The 22,294-nt window shown below is 35.1% G+C and overlaps 1 protein-coding gene across 7 annotated transcripts in view; it reads right to left on the reverse strand.

The window, feature by feature from the left end:
• Positions 1–22,294, reverse strand: part of PTPRK (protein tyrosine phosphatase, receptor type K) — a 557,333-nt gene that overhangs the window by 257,152 nt on the left and 277,887 nt on the right. For all 7 annotated transcript variants that reach the window (XM_025382413.1, XM_025382412.1, XM_025382416.1 and 4 more), the window contains 2 exons: positions 22,120–22,235; positions 140–314 (listed from right to left, as the gene is read on the reverse strand). In XM_025382413.1, coding sequence (XP_025238198.1) covers positions 140–314; positions 22,120–22,235 — 291 coding nt within the window. The remainder of the gene's footprint in view (positions 1–139; positions 315–22,119; positions 22,236–22,294) is intronic.

The raw sequence follows: 22,294 nt of genomic DNA on the forward strand, positions 1-22,294 counted from the left end.
AAATTTTATGATGACATATTTTTATAGTAACTTGACATCAGAAACACTATGGTTTAAAAATCAATCAAAATATCTACAGAGTTGCTTTTGTTCTAATAAAGTCATGCAATTTTGTAAATTGAAAACAATTTTACCTTACCTCTCACAATAAGTTGAGCAAAATTGGACACACCGGAACCTCGTTCTGACTGAGTTACACAGCGATACAAATCCTGGTCAGTTTTTGTCACTTCTTGCAATCTGAAGGAAGCGGCAAACCTTCTATGATTGATGTTTTTAGTCTGGGCTACTGGTATATCTTCTCCATTTCGTCTCTGCAAACAGAAACCAATCTTTAAAAACAGGTTGTTACCCTTTTCATAAATCTATAAAGCATCTTAGCAAGGAATATCTGTGATAAATTATTCTTGTTGCAAAAGATCCACAAATTTTTTCCACTGTCATTCAATCTGGAAAAGGATGTAAGTAAATAGTGGTATCCTCTAAAGCAGTGATTCTCAACCTTTTTGGCATAAAGGACCAGTTTCCTGGAAGACAATTTTTTTATGGAACAGTGAGGAGATGATTTTGGGATGAAACTGTTCCACCTCAAATCATCAAGCATTGGATTCCCACAAGGCGCTCACAACCTAGATCCCTTGCATTCACAGTTCACAGTAGAGTTCGCGCTCCTATGAGAATCTAATGCCACAGCTGATCTGATAGGAGGCAGAGCTCAGGTGGCAATGCTTGCGCACCCACTGCTCACCTCCTGCTATGTGGCCCTGTTCCTGACAGGCCACAGACCAGTACTAGTTTGCAGCCCGGAGGTTGGAGACCCCTGCTTCAAAAGGTGTAGGGTTGACACTATGGTAGTAATCTCAGTTCTCCATAAATTGCTACTATACCAGAGTAAATGAATTAACAGGAGAGTTAATAGGTCCCAGGCAAATGATTCATTGCCCCCATGCTCTCAGAGTAATATATACAAGCTTCTTTTAGCCCTTAAGCTGTACTGCCTGTGCTGTAGTATGTTTGTCCCCACCAGAAAAGGAAGAGCATTGCCTGTGCATCTCTGTATTCCAAATGTGTAGCATGTGCTGGCCACAGATAATAAACTAATGATGAATAATTTAGAGTCAAACCAAAATCTGTACTCTTTGCAAACAACTCTCTCTTTGGCATGAATGACAGCCAATTTATACATTTTGGAGAATTAGTCAAAAGAGCCTAAACTTTAAAAGTATACCTGTCAAATTTCAAAATGAAATATTGGAAACCATATTTATGATATCAGCATATCCCAGACAAGAGTAATAAGCATAAACTAATAGGAAATGACCGAAAAAAATTCAACTATAAAAAATTTGTAACTTCTATATGTTCAAAGACATCGTATATAAAGGGGAAAAAAACAAGTCACAAATGGTGATAAGTTATTTGTCAAGGAAATGCCCATCAAGAAATAAATGTCCAGAATATGTAAAGATCTTCTATAGTACAATTAGAAAAAAAAGATAACTCAATCAAAAAATGAATAGGGTATAAAAAAGAGAAAATGTGTATGTCTAACAACCATGAAATGAGACTGTCAATCTAAATTTTAAAACTTCTATATGACAAAGACAGCAAAAAAGACAAAGAAAACCCATAACCCTGAGAAAGAATTGGTCATGATCCACAACCTCGTTTCTTGTTGGTGAAATGCTAACTACCCCTGATATCTTTCATACTACTTGAAATATTTCACAGGGCTGTATACGGGAAACAAAAATGGTAACATTCCTGTTGGAAGTGTAAACTGCTAGAGTGATTTTAGAAAATGATTTGTTACTATCTAGTAAAGTTGAGGATGCATAAACCTCAGGACCCGGCAATTCTACTTTTAGGTTTCCACAAGTGAACCACCAGTGTATATGGGATCAAGGAGATATGTACAAGATGTTGAACTCTAAATTATCTGTGATTGTGAAATATGGAAAATATCCAAATATTTCTGAGTAGCAAATAAACTGAATTTTATTCATTCAATAAACTATGATGGGACAGTTAAACTAGGCAAAGAAAACCCAGCAATGAATTGGTAAAATTTGGAACTGTTAGTTCTCCAACAAGAAACATGAAATGGCATTTTGTAGTATTTGTCCATTTCTGTGGTGTAAATATTCCACTATAGCAACTTCAGTTTATCAGTGTGATATCATTCAAAGTTCCTGAAAACTTAACAAATTTCTGGTATTCATTGGTTCCAGCATTCCACTGATTAGTACTACATGTATGCATGTTTACATGTTAATCAAAAAATTCCTTAAGAATAAGATGACATGAGACAAGAATATAAACTGTTAATTTCTATTAAATTACAGTGGTGGTACATTAATGGCCATTTTATTGTTTTCTGTCATTTTTCGTACATTTGAAAATATTTATATTTTTAATGTAAATAATAAAGAGGATACTCTATTGTTTTAATAATTTTCTAAATCCTAAATACACTATACCTTTAAATACTCTTCTCCATATCTTAAATCATGCATATGCATATTATATAGTAAATACATATATGTTTCTGCATATGCATACAAAAATACCTAAGGACATCAAATCCAAATTAGGATTTTGCTATTTTTTATTCATTGCTTTTGTTAATTTTTCTCTGCTTACCAACCTATTTCATGATTTTTGCAGCAAGAACCCTGCTCATTCCTTTGGATAATAAGGAACTGGAAAAGCAGCTTATATTCAAAAGCTCTTCAATATAAATCCATAAAATCAGCCTAAACTCTTTCCCTACAAACCACATACACCAAAAAAAAAAAAAAAAAAATCATTATACATGCAAACCTCAGACTGCATTTTTTTTTCAATTAGCACATCATTTTCATACAATCTTCCTAATTGGAAGGCCCACCATGACTCCCTGCTCCTTACTTTTGTTATACAACCTCATCTGGGCTTCCTCTAGCTTATCTTACCAGGTGTGTTCTCAAACTGTCTCCTTGCTTCCTGCCATATGTATTTCTCAGTTCTTCTGCAAGACTAGCCAATTCCCACTGCCTGTACTGACTTCCAAATTCTCTTGCACATGTCCACACCCACTCAAGTCTTTTCACACTATGCCTTTCAAAACCTTTCTCTTGTGAAGAGATTCTGAGTATCTTTAATGTTTCCTTCTCAATAATCATTATTCCATCTTTTCACCGCAATTGGCGTTCCTCTCACACTTCTATCTCAAAGGAGGGTACATTGTATAGTACCGTACACCTTCTTTCAGGGAGAGCCACCATTTTCCTGGTTCCTAACTTGAAGACAACTCTTCCACTTTCCCACTCAACCAACTCTCACCTTTTGGAATTCCCAGCATGCCCACATATCATTCCCATCACTGGGAATATTCACAGACTAAATTATCCTCCCTTACCCAGTACTGTGAATATTCCCATTGATCCTCAAACTTACTTTGGCCTCAGTGATCCCCAACAGCCTCCTTTACCACCTTACAACATCCAAGTTCCTGTTCTGTGAGAGTTTCCTCTCGAAACACAACAGCCTGTGCAATTCAGTCTCTCACTCCGTCAATCCTCTACATTGGCAGTGAGACCTTATTTTGTGACCCTTTACTTTACAGCAGCCATTTCAAAGAGACATTCTCTAGCCTGAAAGGGTTCCAGATTCTTTCAACTTTCTATTGTGTATGCATTGCCAATATTGAATTTGCACTATCTTATCAACTATTCTAAAACTACTGACATTTGCAGAAACTGGTCATTTGTTCTTAGGAAAAATGTCTGTGTTATCCAAAAATGGAGATTAAAAACTTGCACACATTCCTACTTGATTTCCATAGTGACCTGATCTATGGTATCTAGCTCCTTCCCCTCTGCCCCAAGTTCACATTCCATCAGCTCATATATACTCTTCCCTTTCTACTCCTGCTGACAGGGTCGTGGATACTGCCTCAAAAACTGTATAAAAGATTATAAAAACTTATTAACTGGCTTTTCTATCTTAAATCTTTTCTACTATGATATATTTATAAATGTCTTTTCATCTGTTTGTATACTGAAATCATTCTGAAGGTAGGGTTTCATGTCTCATATATATATATGTATATATGTATATGTATATATGTCTCATATATATATAAATATATATATATAAATATATATATATATTCCTCCATAAAATTTAATATATATTATCTTTATTTAGTGGGTGGCTCAAGTACTTTGTTAAAATGAATTAAATTCACTGAACATTTTAGAGACAAGAGTCACATAAATCCTCCTTAGGCTTTTATAAGTTACAATAAAATACATATTAATCATCAATCCAAATTAATAATAAAGGGAGGTTACAAAAATATTGAATTTCAAGGACACCAAGAGATCACTGACACCAAGTTATTTCAGAAGTAATTAATTATACCACAATTCAGAGAGGCTGCGGGGTATACTTAAGCTCATCCAGTCAAGATATCAGCAAGTTGATATACTACATGATGTTTATATGTGTATATTAATATACTAATATAACTATAAATACATATGCTCATATAGGATGTATATTATACAACTAATGAGTACAAAAGACTTATGTAATATTTATTTCTTGAAATAAAATAACAAACAAAATTAACAGAGTCATAATATTCAGGTTTATCTTCAATAGTCATTTAATAAGCACCTCCATGTACCTTATATTATGTCAGCTGTTACTGGTTCTGTGGCTTCTCTTTCTTATGAACTTTTGTGATACAGTCATATCCAATTAAAGTTAAGATTAGAAATGTGATGCTTAGCCTGTTAGCGGGACTAAAACTCAAAACTAGGTTTGATGACCTAAAATCCAGCAGACTTTCCTCTAAACTAAACCAAAGCTGTTATGTTCATTTTGATTACAGTTCCTGTCCAACAAATTGATCATTTGGTGTTGAGGTTTAATCAAGGCATTGCTCCAATGGGCTAATATAATCTATATTAGACATTGCTTTCTTTACTTGGCTTCCAATAATTCATTAGAGCTAAAGGTAACAATTTAAAACATGTACATTCTAGAAGTGAAAAATAACTTTTCCTTTTAAAATCCAAAATAATAGGTCTTTTCCTGATTACACACCATCAACTTATCAGAGTAGGCAGTGCTAGTGAAGGACAATGTAAGAAGTAATGGTAAATTTTCTCCTATGAAGCAATGTTTACATATAGTTCTCTGCCTCTGTTAGGTTTTTCAGTTATAGGCTCTTTATTCTGCTTTGAGTTTTTATATATGATTTCTCCATTGCAAATATATATCCAACTCTGAGAAGTACTGAAAAATGAATCACACAAATATATGATCTAAGGGATTATAACGTAGCACTACTTTTTTTCCCTACTTCCCACCCTGCCCCCCAATCCATCTCAGGCTTCTGTATTTATTTTTTCTCCAATACAAGTTGCTGGATAAAACTTGTCACTCACCAAGTAACCCTGGGCAAGTCACTGTAATCCTCAATGTTATCACTCCTCTCCTCAACTACAGTAAGCTTCACCATGCACAGTGCATGCAGTGTTCATTTGACAAGTTCCATTCCTAGTGGAATATAGTGGTAATAATGGTTGATTCTCCAACATCTATTTCAACCAGCCAGGGTATTAGCCAAACACCTTGCCATGTGGTCTACAGAACAGTAGCATCAGCATCAACTGGCAGATTGTTACAAATGCAGAGTCAAGAGATCACTTTAGATATACTGTATCAAAATCTGCATTTTAGGCCGGGCGCGGTGGCTCAAGCCTGTAATACCAGCACTTTGGGAGGCCGAGACGGGCGGATCACGAGGTCAGGAGATCGAGACCATCCTGGTTAACATGGTGAAACCCCGTCTCTACTAAAAATACAAGAAAATTAGCCGGGCAAGGTGGTGGGCGCCTGTAGTCCCAGCTACTTGGGAGGCTGAGGCAGGAGAATGGCGTGAACCCGGGGGGGCGGAGCTTGCAGTGAGCCGAGATCGCGCCACTGCACTCCAGCCTGGGGCACAGAGCAAGACTCCGTCTCAAAAAAAAAAAAAAAAAAAAAAAAAAAAAATCTGCATTTTAACAAGATCCCTAGGTTATGCATCAAGATGTTACACGTGGAAACACACTGAGCCATCAACACTAGGTTAACGTGAGTCTTCTTTCCATTAATAGTGACATGTTTTAAAAATGGGGTGTGCGTCCATATTCTGGCCAAGGAGATATAATAAGAATTCAACAGCCCTTCATGCTAAAAACGCTCAATAAATTCGGTATTGATGGAACGTACCTCAAAATAATAAGAGCTATTTATGACAAACCCACAGCCAATATCATACTGAATGGGCAAAAGCTGGAAAAATTCCCTTTGAAAACTGGCACAAGACAGGGATGCCCTCTCCCACCACTCTCATTCAACATAGTGTTGGAAGTTCTGGCTAGGGCAATCAGGCAAGAGAAAGAAATCAAGGGTATTCAGTTAGGAAAAGAAGAAGTCAAATTGTCCCTCTTTGCAGATGACATGATTGTATATTTAGAAAACCCCATTGTCTCAGCCCAAAATCTCCTTAAGCTGATAAGCAACTTCAGCAAAGTCTCAGGATACAAAATTAATGTGCAAAAATCACAAGCATTCTTATACACCAGTAACAGACAAATACAGAGCCAAATCATTCCATTCACAATTGCTTCAAAGAGAATAAAATACCTAGGAATCCAACTTACAAGGGATGTAAAGGACCTCTTCAAGGAAAACTACAAACCACTGCTCAGTGAAATAAAAGAGGACACAAACAAATGGAAGAACATTCCATGCTCATGGATAGGAAGAATCAATATCGTGAAAATGGCCATACTGCCCAAGGTAATTTATAGATTCAATGCCATTCCCATCAAGCTACCAATGAGTTTCTTCACAGAATTGGAAAAAACTGCTTTAAAGTTCATATGGAACCAAAAAAGAGCCCGCATCTCCAAGACAATCCTAAGTCAAAAGAACAAAGCTGGAGGCATCACGCTACCAGACTTCAAACTATACTACAAGGCTACAGTAACCAAAACAGCATGGTACTGGTACCAAAACAGAGATATAGACCAACGGAACAGAACAGAGTCCTCAGAAATAATACCACACATTTACAGCCATCTGATCTTTGACAAACCTAAGAGAAACAAGAAATGGGGAAAGGATTCCCTATTTAATAAATGGTGCTGGGAAAATTGGCTAGCCATAAGTAGAAAGCTGAAACTGGATCCTTTCCTTACTCCTTATACGAAAATTAATTCAAGATGGATTAGAGACTTAAATGTTAGACCTAATACCATAAAAACCCTAGAGGAAAACCTAGGTAGTACCATTCAGGACATAGGCATGGGCAAAGACTTCATGTCTAAAACACCAAAAGCAACGGCACAGCAAAAGAAACTACCATCAGAGTGAACAGGCAACCTACAGAATGGGAGAACATTTTTGCAATCTACTCATCTGACAAAGGGCTAATATCCAGAACCTACAAAGAACTCAAACAAATTTACAAGAAAAAAACAAACAACCCCATCAAAAAGTGGGCAAAGGATATGAACAGACATTTCTCAAAAGAAGACATTCATACAGCCAACAGACACATGAAAAAATGCTCATCATCACTGGCCATCAGAGAAATGCAAATCAAAACCACAATGAGATACCATCTCACACCAGTTAGAATGGCGATCATTAAAAAGTCAGAAAACAACAGCTGCTGGAGAGGATGTGGAGAAATAGGAACACTTTTACATTGTTGGTGGGATTGTAAACTAGTTCAACCATTATGGAAAACAGTATGGCGATTCCTCAAGGATCTAGAACTAGATGTACCGTATGACCCAGCCATCCCATTACTGGGGATATACCCAAAGGATTATAAATCATGCTGCTATAAGGACACACGCACACGTATGTTCATTGCAGCACTATTCACAATAGCAAAGACTTGGAATCAACCCAAATGTCCATCAGTGACAGACTGGATTAAGAAAATGTGGCACATATACACCATGGAATACTATGCAGCCATAAAAAAGGATGAGTTTGTGTCCTTTGTAGGGACATGGATGCAGCTGGAAACCATCATTCTTAGCAAACTATCACAAGAACAGAAAACCAAACACCGCATGTTCTCACTCATAGGTGGGAACTGAACAATGAGATCACCTGGACTCGGGAAGGGGAACATCACACACCGGGGCCTATCATGGGGCGGGGGAGGGATTGCATTGGGAGTTATACCTGATGTAAATGACGAGTTGATGGGTGCTGACGAGTTGATGGGTGCAGCACAGCAACATGGCAGAAGTATATATATGTAACAAACCTGCACGTTATGCACATGTACCCTAGAACTTAAAGTATAATAATAATTTAAAAAATTTAAAAAAAAAGAAAAGAAAATATAAATTAAATATGTATCTGTACATTGGGGAAAAAAAAATTGGTCAAGTTATCCTAAAAAGGTTTCCTCACTTCTAAGGAGACATACAAGGAAATGGATTCCCTTTGCTTTTGCTTACTGTCATGCCTAAACCTGGAAGAGCTGACTTATCACCATGAGGCAGTCCAATGTAAGGGATATGCTGACACACTTAGGATGGCATATCAGGTAGAGAGACAGAGGAAGTTATTGATTAGATCTCTGAAATGACACCAACAATTATTACAGCCCATTTTTCTTTGGACTTTTTGCTAAATGAAATAATACATTTGGTTTTCTATTACTTTCAGCTTGAAAGTATCCTAAAAGAAATATGATATAATTAAAATATGCTACACTTTACTTCAGAGTCTCTTTTCAAAGTTTGAGAAATAAAATTAATCCAGTTTCATTTCAGACCAAAAAGAGCCACACTGACAATACATGCCAAGATTATTTCAAGCCTACTGACTTGAAAATAATCAAATTACATTTATTTATATGTTTATTTCTTCGTTGACTTCCCTGGGAACATAATGATATATGATTCTCTCATCTTCTTAAAATTGTAAGACTTAGAAAGAATCTATTTTCTTATGTTTGGTATTTAGGTCCCCATTGAACAGCATCAAGAAGACTGCATATGAGTTGTCAAAATTAATTCCAAAGTAAATTTGCACAACTATGACCAAGTGAGGCTGACATGAAATTTACAATATTCCAGCCAAATTAATCCCAAGGACCTGAGAGTTCCTTACTGGAGTTTGTCTGCTCTATAAGATTTGTATGAAATTTTTTCAGTCTCACAGGATAATAAAGATATTATCATCATCACAGTCACTATTATTGAAGAACAAAATAATTCTATAATTCTAGAAACATGAAATAATTTTGAAGACAATTTTAAAAACATGAAAGGATTTCATAGAAAACTTAAAATAATTAAAAAATTTCTAAAATTAAAAATACTATGTTATTATTTTGAGAGAAGCACTTATTCTTATTTATGGTCATAGAAATTATTATACTTATTTCAGTAGAGTAAGTAAATAGTGTTCTCCTAGAAAAAAAATACACTGAAATGACAATAATAACATCAAAGTACTGACTTTCTGGCAATGGAAGGATGGAAGAAGGTAAATGGTATTTGACAGAGATAGAAAGAGGTGGTGAATATTATAATTCTGAAATAAAGCAGGGTAAAAATATGCTGGAGATAGCAAATACTAGAATCAGAATTATTAATCAAGTATAACAAAAAGTAAAGTCAGCCATTAAACAAGAAAAGGAATTTCACCCTAAGAAGCATGGGTATCTTTGCAATAGGGAGAAAAGGTGACCAATAAGAGGAGCCACAAAGAGAGAGCACGTGTAAGTTGACAGAACCATGTCTGCTGGGGATGATACCCAGGTTCTAGCCCTGAAGCAACTGTTTGTGAGCTGAATAATTTCTCATTACTTCTCAAATTTCTACCTTTTCATCTAACATTGGAGATATGTATTTGTACCTGCTTATTCAACAGTGACAATGAGAATACTTTATGAGATTACTGTGTAAAAGTATTCATAGCAAATACTGACAATCACAATTTATGAAGATGATAATCCAAACAATATCTAAGCAAATAATCTGTTTGATAACTGTGTCAGTCTTCTGATGTGTGAACTTGCCTATGCTACAATCTCTAGCTATTTCATTAAACACCAAACTAGGTGACCCTGTGAAGGCATTTTGTGGATGGACTTAAAATCCAAAATCTAGTAAATTAGATTACCTTAGATAATCTGAGTGGACTGGATTAAATCAGTTAAAAGGCTTTAAGACCAGAGGGGAAGCTTCTCTGAAGTAGAAGAAATTCTACTAATGAACAACACCTTCAATCTGAGCATGCATGTTTTAGCCTGCCCTCCCCAAGGGTTTGCCCTACAGACTACAGACTTGCCTGGCCAATCTGCACAAGCACATAAACCAATTCTGTGCAGTAAATCTCTTCAACTTTGTAAATAAAATCCTACTATATACAATCTTATAATTATGTAGATACACACACACACACACACACACACACATATATATATATTTCAATACAATCATATCTATCTCCTACTGGTGTTCTGCTTTACTTTCTTGAAGCCTGAGGGATAGAGATGATTTTAGGACCAGAAGTGCTTCTAGAGAATCCGATTTTTATGGATGAACTTTCTGATTTGATTCTGATTCTGGGTTTACTGAAATTTATTTTTCAATCTGATTAGATTTAAAGGTACCTATAACCTTTCTTGCCAGTGGCAAAGAAGACACTACTAGTCCATGACATGATGTAGCAGTAGAGGCATGTAAAATATCACCATTAGATATATTCCTAATCAAGTATCTATAGAAGGCAACGTTTTGGTAACCATGTATTTGCTACCTTAGAACATTTTAGTCAAACAAAGAAACATAATGGGATTGGCTGGTTGCTTCACACTGCACTGTAGAAAGCAGAAATGTGAAGCATATGAGTCCACAACTATAAAACCATGCAATTCACAGTGAGAGGGAAGGCGGGTGAAGCCAGAAGACAAATGCAATGAAACCATCAGATTTGAGGGATTCTGGGAAGCTGATGGCAGTAGCGTAGTTTTTAAATCTTTCTGAACCTGTCACATAAAAACAGACAGACTAACAAGAGAGTGTGGAAATAGAAGGACTAAACAAAAGTGGGAAATCTCAGAAATCCCAAAAGGCAAGCTGCCATATTTTAAAACATAACTCAAAGCAACAGAGGAGGGAAATCTATAAAATCAGCTAAAGTTTCCTGAACTCCACCTCATTTTAAAACTTCAGGAAAACTTATTTCACATAAAAATGAATAACTTAAAAGTATCAAGATCAAACTCACATAAAGATTTTATAAGATTAAAAGAAAATAAGGAACAGAGTATGATCCTTAGTGTCAATGAAAGCCAATCAGAAAAATATGTCAACAAACCAGATCAAAACCACAACATAATATTTCAAGATAAGCTAAAACATATTAAGGAAATGATTCATGAGATGAAACAATATTAATTTAAACAATAAAACTCAGAAATGAAATGACAATTCAGGACAATTAGAAATTAAAGAAATATCATTTCAAAATAATATGAAATAAAAACCAATGTATAATTATGATATATTCTAAATCCATCTTCCCCTTGTGTCACTGACAACCAAGAATATCGGTATGGAAATAAAATGTATTTGAAAAGTTGTAATAGGATAAACATTCAGTAAAAAACTTTAGGCTTCAACTTGAAATATCCCTATGAACTCATTAGGTATTTTATCATTAAATATATGTGTATATATTTTTTAGCTCTATTCACTGAAAAGATCTAGAAATGAGTATCCCTCAGAACCCACATCATGATCTTGAAATATGATTTCTTACTAAAACTAAACAGGGCATCACTGAAAAATGACTGATCCCACATCCAGAGGAATATTTGAAACATCTCACAGTACCAGGTACCAAGGAAGCTCTCAAAGCCTACTATAATCATATCAAAAAGAATCAGGAGCAAATTTGGAGAGGTGCCCACTAAGCAAAGATGGGACAATTTAAGATTTAATAGAAATAATAATTGCAACAAATTAAACTCCATTAAATATGTTTAAATCCATGAGTTTATAATGATATTAGAAGAAAAAAATAAGTCATATTTGCAGGATAACAGGGAAACAACTCATATTAAAAACTAATAAATATAGCAAAGATTAGAGAATGTATTTACCCTTTCCTTAATGAATTGTGTTACTGGGTAACCAAATAGTAGATTAGGGGGAGTATGTATCTTTTCAGCAACTAAACAAATACAGAAGAAATAAACAACAAAAAAAGATAAACTATCACAATTTTCTACCCCCAGGAATAAATATGGGCATTAATCATCAGAGACTGCCAAGATCACAAAAAGAAAGATGACACATTTTGTTCCTCCTGTTATTATACCAAGCACCACCTATGACATTGCCAAAGGATCAAACTTGACCCTGGATCTGGCTGCCAATTTGCAGGAAATAGAGAGGAAAGAGGGACATGTGGAACTGAAGAGGGCATTAGTATGCAATCAGCAAAATATGGACAGGGGAAGCTAGAAGTCAAACATCTTAGGCTCAACAGATAAATTGTGAGGAAAGGAATAAAGGACAAACCTACAGATTAAAAGCGAGACTTAAAAAGATGTCTATTTTTAAAAATTGATAAGACTAGGGTGTCTAGGGATGCATACATAGCTGCAAAAACCTGCAAGGGTTAAAATTCATGAGAGTGGTTATTTGTAGAGGCAAGGAGACAGCTCTGTTATGCCTGGCACAGAGCACATGGAAGGTGCCTCTAGGATGGCTGGCAAGCTCTCTTTCTTGTCCTGTGTGATGTTTACCCGATAGTGAGTCATAATAGTTTTTATTTTTGTGTGGTTTTCTATACCTCTGTTTTATTTTACCATAAAATAACTTTGTAAATTTTAGATCTTTCTAGCAGACTACTTTTCATAAAGAAGAAACCAGACCTGCCAATGCTCTATGTTGTAATACTGATCCCAGGTGCTCAACGGGAAAGTTATAAAGTGCTAGACATGACACACCTAGAAACACACTGAAGGGGCAGTTGTACAAACAGTAAGTGAGCATATTGTTCTTGCACAGAAAGAGAAGTAAATTATTTGTAGATATCGATAAAAAGCAATCCTTGAACTTCCATGACTGCCAGGCTTGTATAGTCCTGTTCTGAGAACAGATAAGGAAGGTAAAGAATAGTATACACATTATTCATTTATGATCAATTATGTAATCTGTAGACATTAAATTCAGAGTTTATAAATTATTAAAGAAGGAAAAGAAAGCTTTATATCTGCAAGGCATTGATCTCTTTATGGTTGAAAGCCACACAAAATCAACCAAAATGACCTCAGGAGTATTTAATAATTCTAAAAATTAAATATGATTAAACTTTCTGATGCTCATCGTTACATATCCAAATGCCAGAAAGTAGAAGGAAAACCTTATAATCCGTGATATGAGATCGGTGACTTTATCTCAAGACCTATAAGCAGAATTCTTTATATAAAGCTATGCAGAAAGAAGAGAATGCTGTGAATTAGACTATACCAATGGCCCAAGGAAAAGCAGGACTGCCAAGAGTGTTGGCCCTTAGCTACCAAAGAGAACATGATCTCTTAAGTGGATCAGAATTAACTGTAAACCAGTATATACATGGCAAAATCACTACTGCTTAAACAAAAGATAAGCAGAGAAAATTAGAATTAAATAGCAAGTTAGTACTCATCTGTCAGTTAAAGTTTAGACCAGGTGACAAGAAACTAGGAAAGCACAAGGGACATGGTTTGCACTCCTCACACTCCTGTCTTGTGAGCCAGAAGTTACAGAAGCAGCCAAGGCTGAAGGCACCAACAGTTTTCCCATAGACTAATTCTCCTCAGTGACATCTGGGCCACTCAGAGGTTTAAGTTGGTCACAAGCTTCAAATTGTCTTGGTAAACTTTTATTAAAGCTAGAAAGAGTCAAAAGGAATTGAAATGTCTCCTCATTTTTCACTCCTACTGAGGATCACTTACATGAAATTATGAAGGTAGAAAAAGGTAAAAAGTAAAACAACCTGGTTCTAATAGACAAAAGAGCTCCAAAAATAGAAACTGAGAAAACAAACTTATTGACTATCTTTTAAAAATAAACTCTTAAGAAAATGTACAAAGCTGTCTTTATTATTTCACTCTCACATCTTCCCAAATTCTATAAAATTGTGCAAACCAGGCCCCAAACCGTTTTGTTTCTCAATTTGTCCTCCCCTTTCCTACTCATGGATTTTCCAGTTCCACTGAAACTGTCCAGAATCAGGCCCTCATTCCCTGATGACTGTACTGAGAAAAGAAGCCTCTTCCTCTTCCAGCAGTCTCCAGCACGGTCTAGTATCAACTTCTCCATAAACTCTGCTTAGCTCCACTCCTCATGGTGAACCTTCCACTTCAGTAAGATCCTTCTCCTTCAGTTCCTATCCCACGTCCCCACATATACATACGGTGTTCTTTCTGCCTTCTGAATCTGCAGTAGTAACCATGCCCACCTTTGCTTATTCAAGTCTTATGTACACTTCGAAGTTTCAATCAAGTCTTCTCTAATGATTTCACCAAACACTCCAGTCTGCATTGCTCATGCTCATCTCTGAAATAGTACAGTCCTTAGATTCTATACAGACTTCCCATATGCAGTTATAGAATTACGTGTCAGGGCTAAAAGTATCTTAAAAAGTAGTTAGCCTCAGGCTTGCATGTCTTCTACATCTCTAGCATGTGCTTATCCAGATTATGCTTGGATATTTGGACTAATTGTAATTTTACTACCTCCTGGAGCAGCTCATTGTAGCTTTCAACAGCCCTACAATTACAAAGTTCTCCCTCATAATCAGCTTACAGCTCTCACCATAAGCTTCAAATCATGTCATTATTATACTTCAGGATCTATAAAGAGCAAATTAAATTCATTTGTATATTCCTTACATTACAAGGTAGTAAGTCACTTACGTAGTCTTCTACAAATCTCAAGATACATTTGTGCCATGTGCCTTTAGCAATTCTGACATCATTCTTCAAGTTTACTCACTCTCTTTGTAATTATATGCTACCTTTTGTTATTTTAATATTTTAGAAGTGTGTCAGCCATTATTAAAGTCTTTTACCTAGAAAATGTCAGAACTTTGACCACGTCCAGACATTAGAGCAACTTTTACTGTATTGTATTGCATTGCTTTTTCTTTATGCATGTTACCTAGTGTGAGCTGATCACATATTATGTATTTAATCAAGTTGATTTTTTTTTTTTTTTTTTGAGACGGAGTCTCGCTCTGTCAAAACCTCCTCTCAAATTAGTTTCCAAAGAATTTCCCACTGTAAACTGCAGTTCCTAAGCATGCAGTAATTTCTTCAGGAAGCTTACCTTCATTATAATAAATGGAAAATTATCAAATTTTTTCCTAAAATAAATAGTGTCAGGATAGTAAAATCTCTTGCAGAAATTAAATATGCTACAAACATCTGAGCCTGCCAAATGGCAATATAAATAAGCACAGAAAAATGCTACAGCATGGGGGCATCAGAAAGAGCACTGTGAGCCATAACTACTTGGCCCCTGAAAGGGTGTAGTGCTATGTTGTCATCAGCTAAAGTTTCTGTGCTTCCCAGTTAACTCAATTGTTTAGAAATCATGCTTTAGATTCCCAGGACTATGTCATGATGTTTGCATGGAGTACAGGAACAAGGCTTCGGCGTTTCCCTGAACAGGTTACACACTATGTGGTCAGAAGTTTTAGACCAACCACTTTCACTGCTCTTTCACTGACAACGGTTGGTACCATAGGGGGTCAGCCTCTCTCTAGTTGTTTTTGAGAGCAATTTGCATCTCATTTTACTGATTTCACTCTCCAATTAGTACTCTCAAGCCATTGCTTAAATTATGTGTTGCTCCATAAGGAATGACATTTCCTTTGGCTGAGCAACTAGCTGTATCACACTATTCTAGCAATGATGAGCCTCACCAAGGGCGAAGCGGCGGCTGACTCTCCTGTTTTGGCAGGCCCACGGAGGAGGCACAGTGCCAGCACCTGCGGCGATTACTGACAGATTGGCCCAATTGCCACAGCTTTGATGGCAATCTGCATAGGATTACCAGTCACACATTAAACAGCCTCATTTCAATTCACCAAAACAAATGGTGCCACCAAATCTACCCACACAATTCCCTACTTTCAATAACTCCACTGTTGAATTTCTCTGCCCAATTCAATGATGCATGCCTGCCAAGTGCTGTAATGATGGATGGGGTCATTAGTATTTTAGTTTCTACACTGAACCTGAAGCCAAAGCATATGGTCTGACAGATGTTGCAGCAATAGGCTCTATTTGATTTACCATGTAGGTGTCTACTTATACTGGACCTTCATGACAGAATACTAATACAAAACTTTCAGTCCAACCCCCGTTACAACCCTTTCATATCCTCAAGTTATAAGGTGTTCTTAAAGCAGAAACTCAAAACATGTTTATTTCAAGTTAGACTAATGATTACAAATTACCATTGAACCTAATCAAATCACTTGAAATAGACAAGACGGACAAAAACGCAAGTAATGCCTGTAGGCTATTACCATCTATGGATTGATTAGCACTGCCAGTAAGTTTGTTATTTGATAAAATGTGTCACTTATTCACTTTTTTCTCATTTGTGTCTTAATCAGGTAAAAATTATATATATATAGAGAGAGAGAGTAAATTGGACAGATCTTAATCTTTGACAAATGTATGTACACTCATAGACTAAGACCCCAGTCAATATATATGACATTAACATTACCCTAGAGAATTTCCCCCTGCCCACATCCAATCAATCTTTATTCCCCACAGGCAACAGGTGTTCTGATTTCTATCACCACAGGTTAGTTTTGTTTCTTCTGAAACTTCATGTAAATGAAATCATAAAGTATATAAGCTTTTGGTGTCTATCCTCTTTCCAAAACCTAATGTTGCTGAGATCCATTCACGCTGTTGCATTATCAGCAGTTCATTCTTTTATTGCTAAGCAGTATTTCATTGTTTGAATGAGACACAAATTATCTATTATCCTGTTCATGGACATTTAGTTTTTTTCTAATTATCAGTTATTATTAATAAAGCTGTCATAGGCTTCCTTGTACAAGTCTTTTTGTGGGCACATGTCTTAATTTCTCTTGGGTAAATACTTAGGTATGGAACTGCTACACCATATGTTCATTTGTTGCCTATATATTTGCTTTTTCCTGCAATCACTTTATCCAGTGTTCATAATAGTAAGAGTTACAATCTAGTGTTCAGTAGCACCATAGGGTGACTGTAGTAAACAATTTATCATATATTTCAAAATAAAGAGTGGAATTGGACTGTTCTTAACACAAAGAAATTATAAATACTTGAGGTTATGGATACCCCAGTTACCCTAATTGGATCAGTACACATTGTATGCTTGTTCCAAAAATATAACATGTACCCCATAAATATGTACAACTACTATGTATTGATAATTTGATATTAAAAATTAAAAATAATTCAAAAGTATTAAAAATATTCATATATTGAAATAGTTGAATATTTTTGAAAAGTTTTGAATTTTAAATATTTTCAATAAATATTGAAAATAATTCAAAAATAAATTCAAATTGTAAAAATAAATAACCAACATTTCTAGCCTATAAAAGTGTACAATCTAATTTTTATTTTTCCTGTAAGAAAATTATTTGACATGTCTCAGGAATATAACCAGATGCTTTTATTATTTCATTCCAATGTAAATTACATGTTATAATTTCACTTTTGATTTTATTTCCCATAAGTAGAGCTTTATCATAGCTTCAAGTTATGAATCACAAATTCCGTATCATTGAAAGTTTCTCAGAAATACAGAAATTCTTCCTTATCCAAGGTCGCACTTTGGGCAGTTGCAGTTACCTTCTGTCAATCTCAGTCTGAAATATTAAATGAAAAATTCCAGAAATAAACCATTCATAGGTTTTAAATTGCACTCCACTCTGAGTAGCATGATGAAATCTTGTGCCTTCCCTCACTTGTCAGTCATTGACATTGCGTGTTTCTGATATCCCAACCATCAAAATCATGGCTCGATGATCCAGGATAGCCCCAAGCAAACCTCCTTCTGACATATTGACAGAAGGTCAATAGTAGCCTAATGCTACATCACACTTCCTATATCATTCACCTCACTTATTCTCATTATGTGAGTTATTTTATCATTTTACTTCGTCCTAAGAAGGGTGAGTAAAGTACAAAGATAGATGCTGAGAGAGATCACATTCATATAACTTTAATTACAGTATATCATTATAATTGCTCTATTTTATTATTGTTGTTATGTGTATAATTTATTAATTAAACTTGATCATATGTATACGTAGGAAAACAGTATATGTGGGGTTTGGTACTATGTGCGGTTTCAGGCATCCATTGGGCTTTTTGGAATGTATCCCCCAAGGATAGGAGAGCACTACTATAAAATTAAAATGGCTTAGTTCTACAACTAAGATTTCAAAAATGTCTGTTCATGTGGAAAAAATTTACAAATCATTAACCAAAAAATATTATGTTTATATCAAGAATACATGCAACTTCACTGAGCTCTCAATTGAAAAATAATCTGGAAATTCTCTAAGGGCGACTAAAGATTTTATTCTAAATTTCTTTTAGTGCATAAATGTACTGTATAACATACATTTAAAAACTACGTTCCAGAAAACCTCATGATTTCACCATATTTTTAGTCTACTGACACTCAGATTTATAAAAACATTTGATGTTGTTTTATGTATCATTACTTCATTTAGCATGTACAAGAAGGTTGATCTGGTTTATGTAGTTTGTCATGGTTTCCTACATATCTACAAATACAGAAAACCTACTTCAAATACTCTATAATTGTATAATCCAATTCTTACAAGAAAGATCATTTCCTATAGACATTTTCAGAACCACCATAATGTGCATTATGAAATTATCCTAGATTAATTCAGGCCACTCATCGTTTGCATTTTTCCCTGCATTTTTCAATTTACTCAATTTATATATCATTTTAGACAACAATGACTGATATATTAATTATAACCTAGAAGGAATACACAAGATAAATTATTCAGTTTTTCCATAATAAATTATTTTAAATATCAAATATGATCCAGTATTACATTCTGTATACCTTTCACAGAGTTATAGTGTATCATTTTCCTTTTAAATAGAAAATTGGTTGTTTTTCTAGTCTTTGCTACTTTAGCCCATATTTAGACAACATTTTGCCAATTGAAGCTCAATACTACATAATGTAAGTTATTTGGAGGACATACAAAGTTGATTGCCATTTGGTATTTTACCTGACCATGGCAGGTATAACAACTGCTGTATTATTCCATTACCTCTGTGATAGACGGCAATGACCTTTCATTGAGTGTTTCAAGTACATTCATTCTCAGTACTAGCAGCAGATATTTTGAGCATTTGTTCTCATAATGATATTTAATTTAAGGTACCATTTTTTCCCATGCAAAACAAATAACAAGACTTTTTCATTCTTCCACACAAAAAGGTTATCAAGGCCATGTTTCAAGCCACCAAAAATAACCTAAACACCTAGTTTAGCATCTTACAGCTGGAAGGGATTTTAGTGTCTATTCAGAATCTCCTTTTATAAATAAGCAAATTGAGTCCCAGAACACATAAATGAAATCTCTAAGGCCACTGCAATTAACAGGGTTAAAAGGTTTAGGAGGGTTAGAGTTAAAGTTAGAATTGAGAACTGGGCTTCCTGAACTCTAGGCTGTTATTCTACATGAAATGAAAATAATCTGACATCTGTTTGCATGAGTTAGCTGGTAGATTCACTTTGGAACCAGAATTCTTCCTGCTTTATTATGTTTTTTACTTTCAGCAAAAGGTGGGCAAGTTTTTTAAGTCACTGCCACCTTCTAACTGATTGATATATAATGATCAATCGTATCTGGTTCATTTTCACATAATTTCATAGTAAAAGTTTTTATTTAATTTGAAAACACCCTAAGTAAGTAATTGATAGATTTCAATATTTCTTGTACATTGAGAAGAGTGATGTAAAAGAATAAGTTAAGGTAATTGATGTGGTATTACTGAAAAAGGTAAAATAGCTTTTGAATAAATTAAGGTGAATATGTACACTACTGAAGAACGAGGCAATGTCCATGTCAAAGTGGAAGAGAAATACACAAATTCACCATTCTGTAGCAAACACCAAAAAAAAAAAAAAAAGAAAAAAGAAAAAAAGAGAGGTGAGGAGGTGAGGTAGGGGAGAAAGCAACATAGAAGTCTCATAGAATATTTTACCTCTCATCTTTGTTAGAAAAAATGGCAGGAGGAAAATTTTTTTAAAACCATCATGAAATGGACTATCTACAAAATAGAAAGCAAACAAACAAAAAAAATGAGCAGTGTTTGGACTACCACCCACTCGGACCAGCAGGGTCCAGAAAGTCTTTGTTGCCACAAGGCAGCTGGTGACTGAGGATACAAAACCCTTTTCATTTCAATGTCACATTAAATCCTGAGGCATAAACCAAGGGCAGACCTACAGAGCCTCTAGTCTCCAAGAAAAGACCATATAGCTCACAACTAAAGCCAAATGCCAGCTAATGTTCCCATCTAAATGAAAAAATCACTAGCAAAACAATTAGATCATATATCTAAAATCATTCTTAAACTATTATTTAGGCATAGAGAGAGAAATAAGAAAACTGACTTGATATTTAGTTGATAAGACAGGTTGCACATCATATAATACGCTTCCCAGGAAAAATTATCCTATTTTTCAATCTCTGTAGGAGAAATTACCATAATCACAGAAAAAAAGGACTCTCATTTCCTTTTCATATTTGGACACAAAATATGGTATCCTGATATCTGAAAATCAAATAAGTTATAAAAGTATTAATAATTAGATTAATATGAAGTACACCTGTTGTAACCTCCAATTGGAATGCTGTAAGAACTTGATGAAATAACACACATATAACACCCAGCACAATATCAGACACTATAAGGTATTATTTCAATATTCATTTATTATAACCTTCAGTAAAACCACCCGCAAACTAATAATTATCCCCAACACTACCTTCACCTATCTAAAGGATATAGTAAAATAAATCATGATGTCTATGTTAAATAAACTAAGCTCATCTTATCAGGATTTTTTTTTTTTTCTTGGTCTCTATTGGCATTCCCATGAATTTAAAATTCACAACTAATTAAATCATTTTCCTCATTCTGATGCAGAGAACCTAAAAAATAATAATAGAGGTGCTCAGAGAATATTATTACTTACATATCATCTAGCGCAAATATTTAGCTCAATAGCCATCTCTTTTAGGCCCAGTTTCCTGGCTTTAGAGCTGCTCTCAGCTCTTTCCAGCCCCCAGCACTCTAGCACTGACAAGTAGACTTTCTATAAATTCCCTGAAGGCAAGGCATATTTCTTAGTCTCTAGTTCTCTCTGATTCTTTTAAATCTGCTTATATGAACCATTTGCAGTTCCCCCAACATGTATGTTAAATCATAATTAAACACAAATATATTAAGGACTTAATATGTGCAAGGCAAATGTCTTCACCTCAGATCTGGGATTAACCTTCAAACTCAAAAATTTAATTGGCTCTCTTCCAGTTCATATTTCCTGAAGTATTCCCAAGGGTTTCTTAAAATACTTTAAAAAATTTATCAGAGTATGACAGTTCCTACTTAACTCTTATAAATTCGGTTTTAAAAATATTATTAAATAAGAAAATATCTCATTCTTATTCATATTTCAAACGGATCTAGAGTTTCTTTGCAGTTTGAATATAACAGAGAGAATTATTACGTTTCAGTAGATACTAACAAAAATACTTATTATTTTCCTGTGTATTTTATTTCAGAAAAGGAAATCTCTAACATGAATTAAACTCATGCAGACAGCCTGTCCCACTACATGCGTGCACGCGCACGCGCACACACACGCACACACTCAAAAGGAAGAGACCACAAACAGTCCTGTTGTAATTTTTTTAAAACATAAAGTATACTCTTTAGCTCAGCTGCCAACTTGGCCTTACCTGGAGCCATAACTTGTTATGCACAGCATCTCTCCCTGTGGCAATGCACTGAAATGTAGCGTTTTGCCCTGCATTCACCTCTACATCCCCGAGACGGAGGAAATGAGGAGATTTATCTGTGAAGGGAGGAAAAAAAAATGTATTTGTTTTCACATGAAGAAAACATGCAATGTTA

This window comes from Theropithecus gelada, chromosome 4 (assembly GCF_003255815.1).
Source record: "Theropithecus gelada isolate Dixy chromosome 4, Tgel_1.0, whole genome shotgun sequence".
Classification (NCBI taxonomy): domain Eukaryota; kingdom Metazoa; phylum Chordata; class Mammalia; order Primates; family Cercopithecidae; genus Theropithecus; species Theropithecus gelada.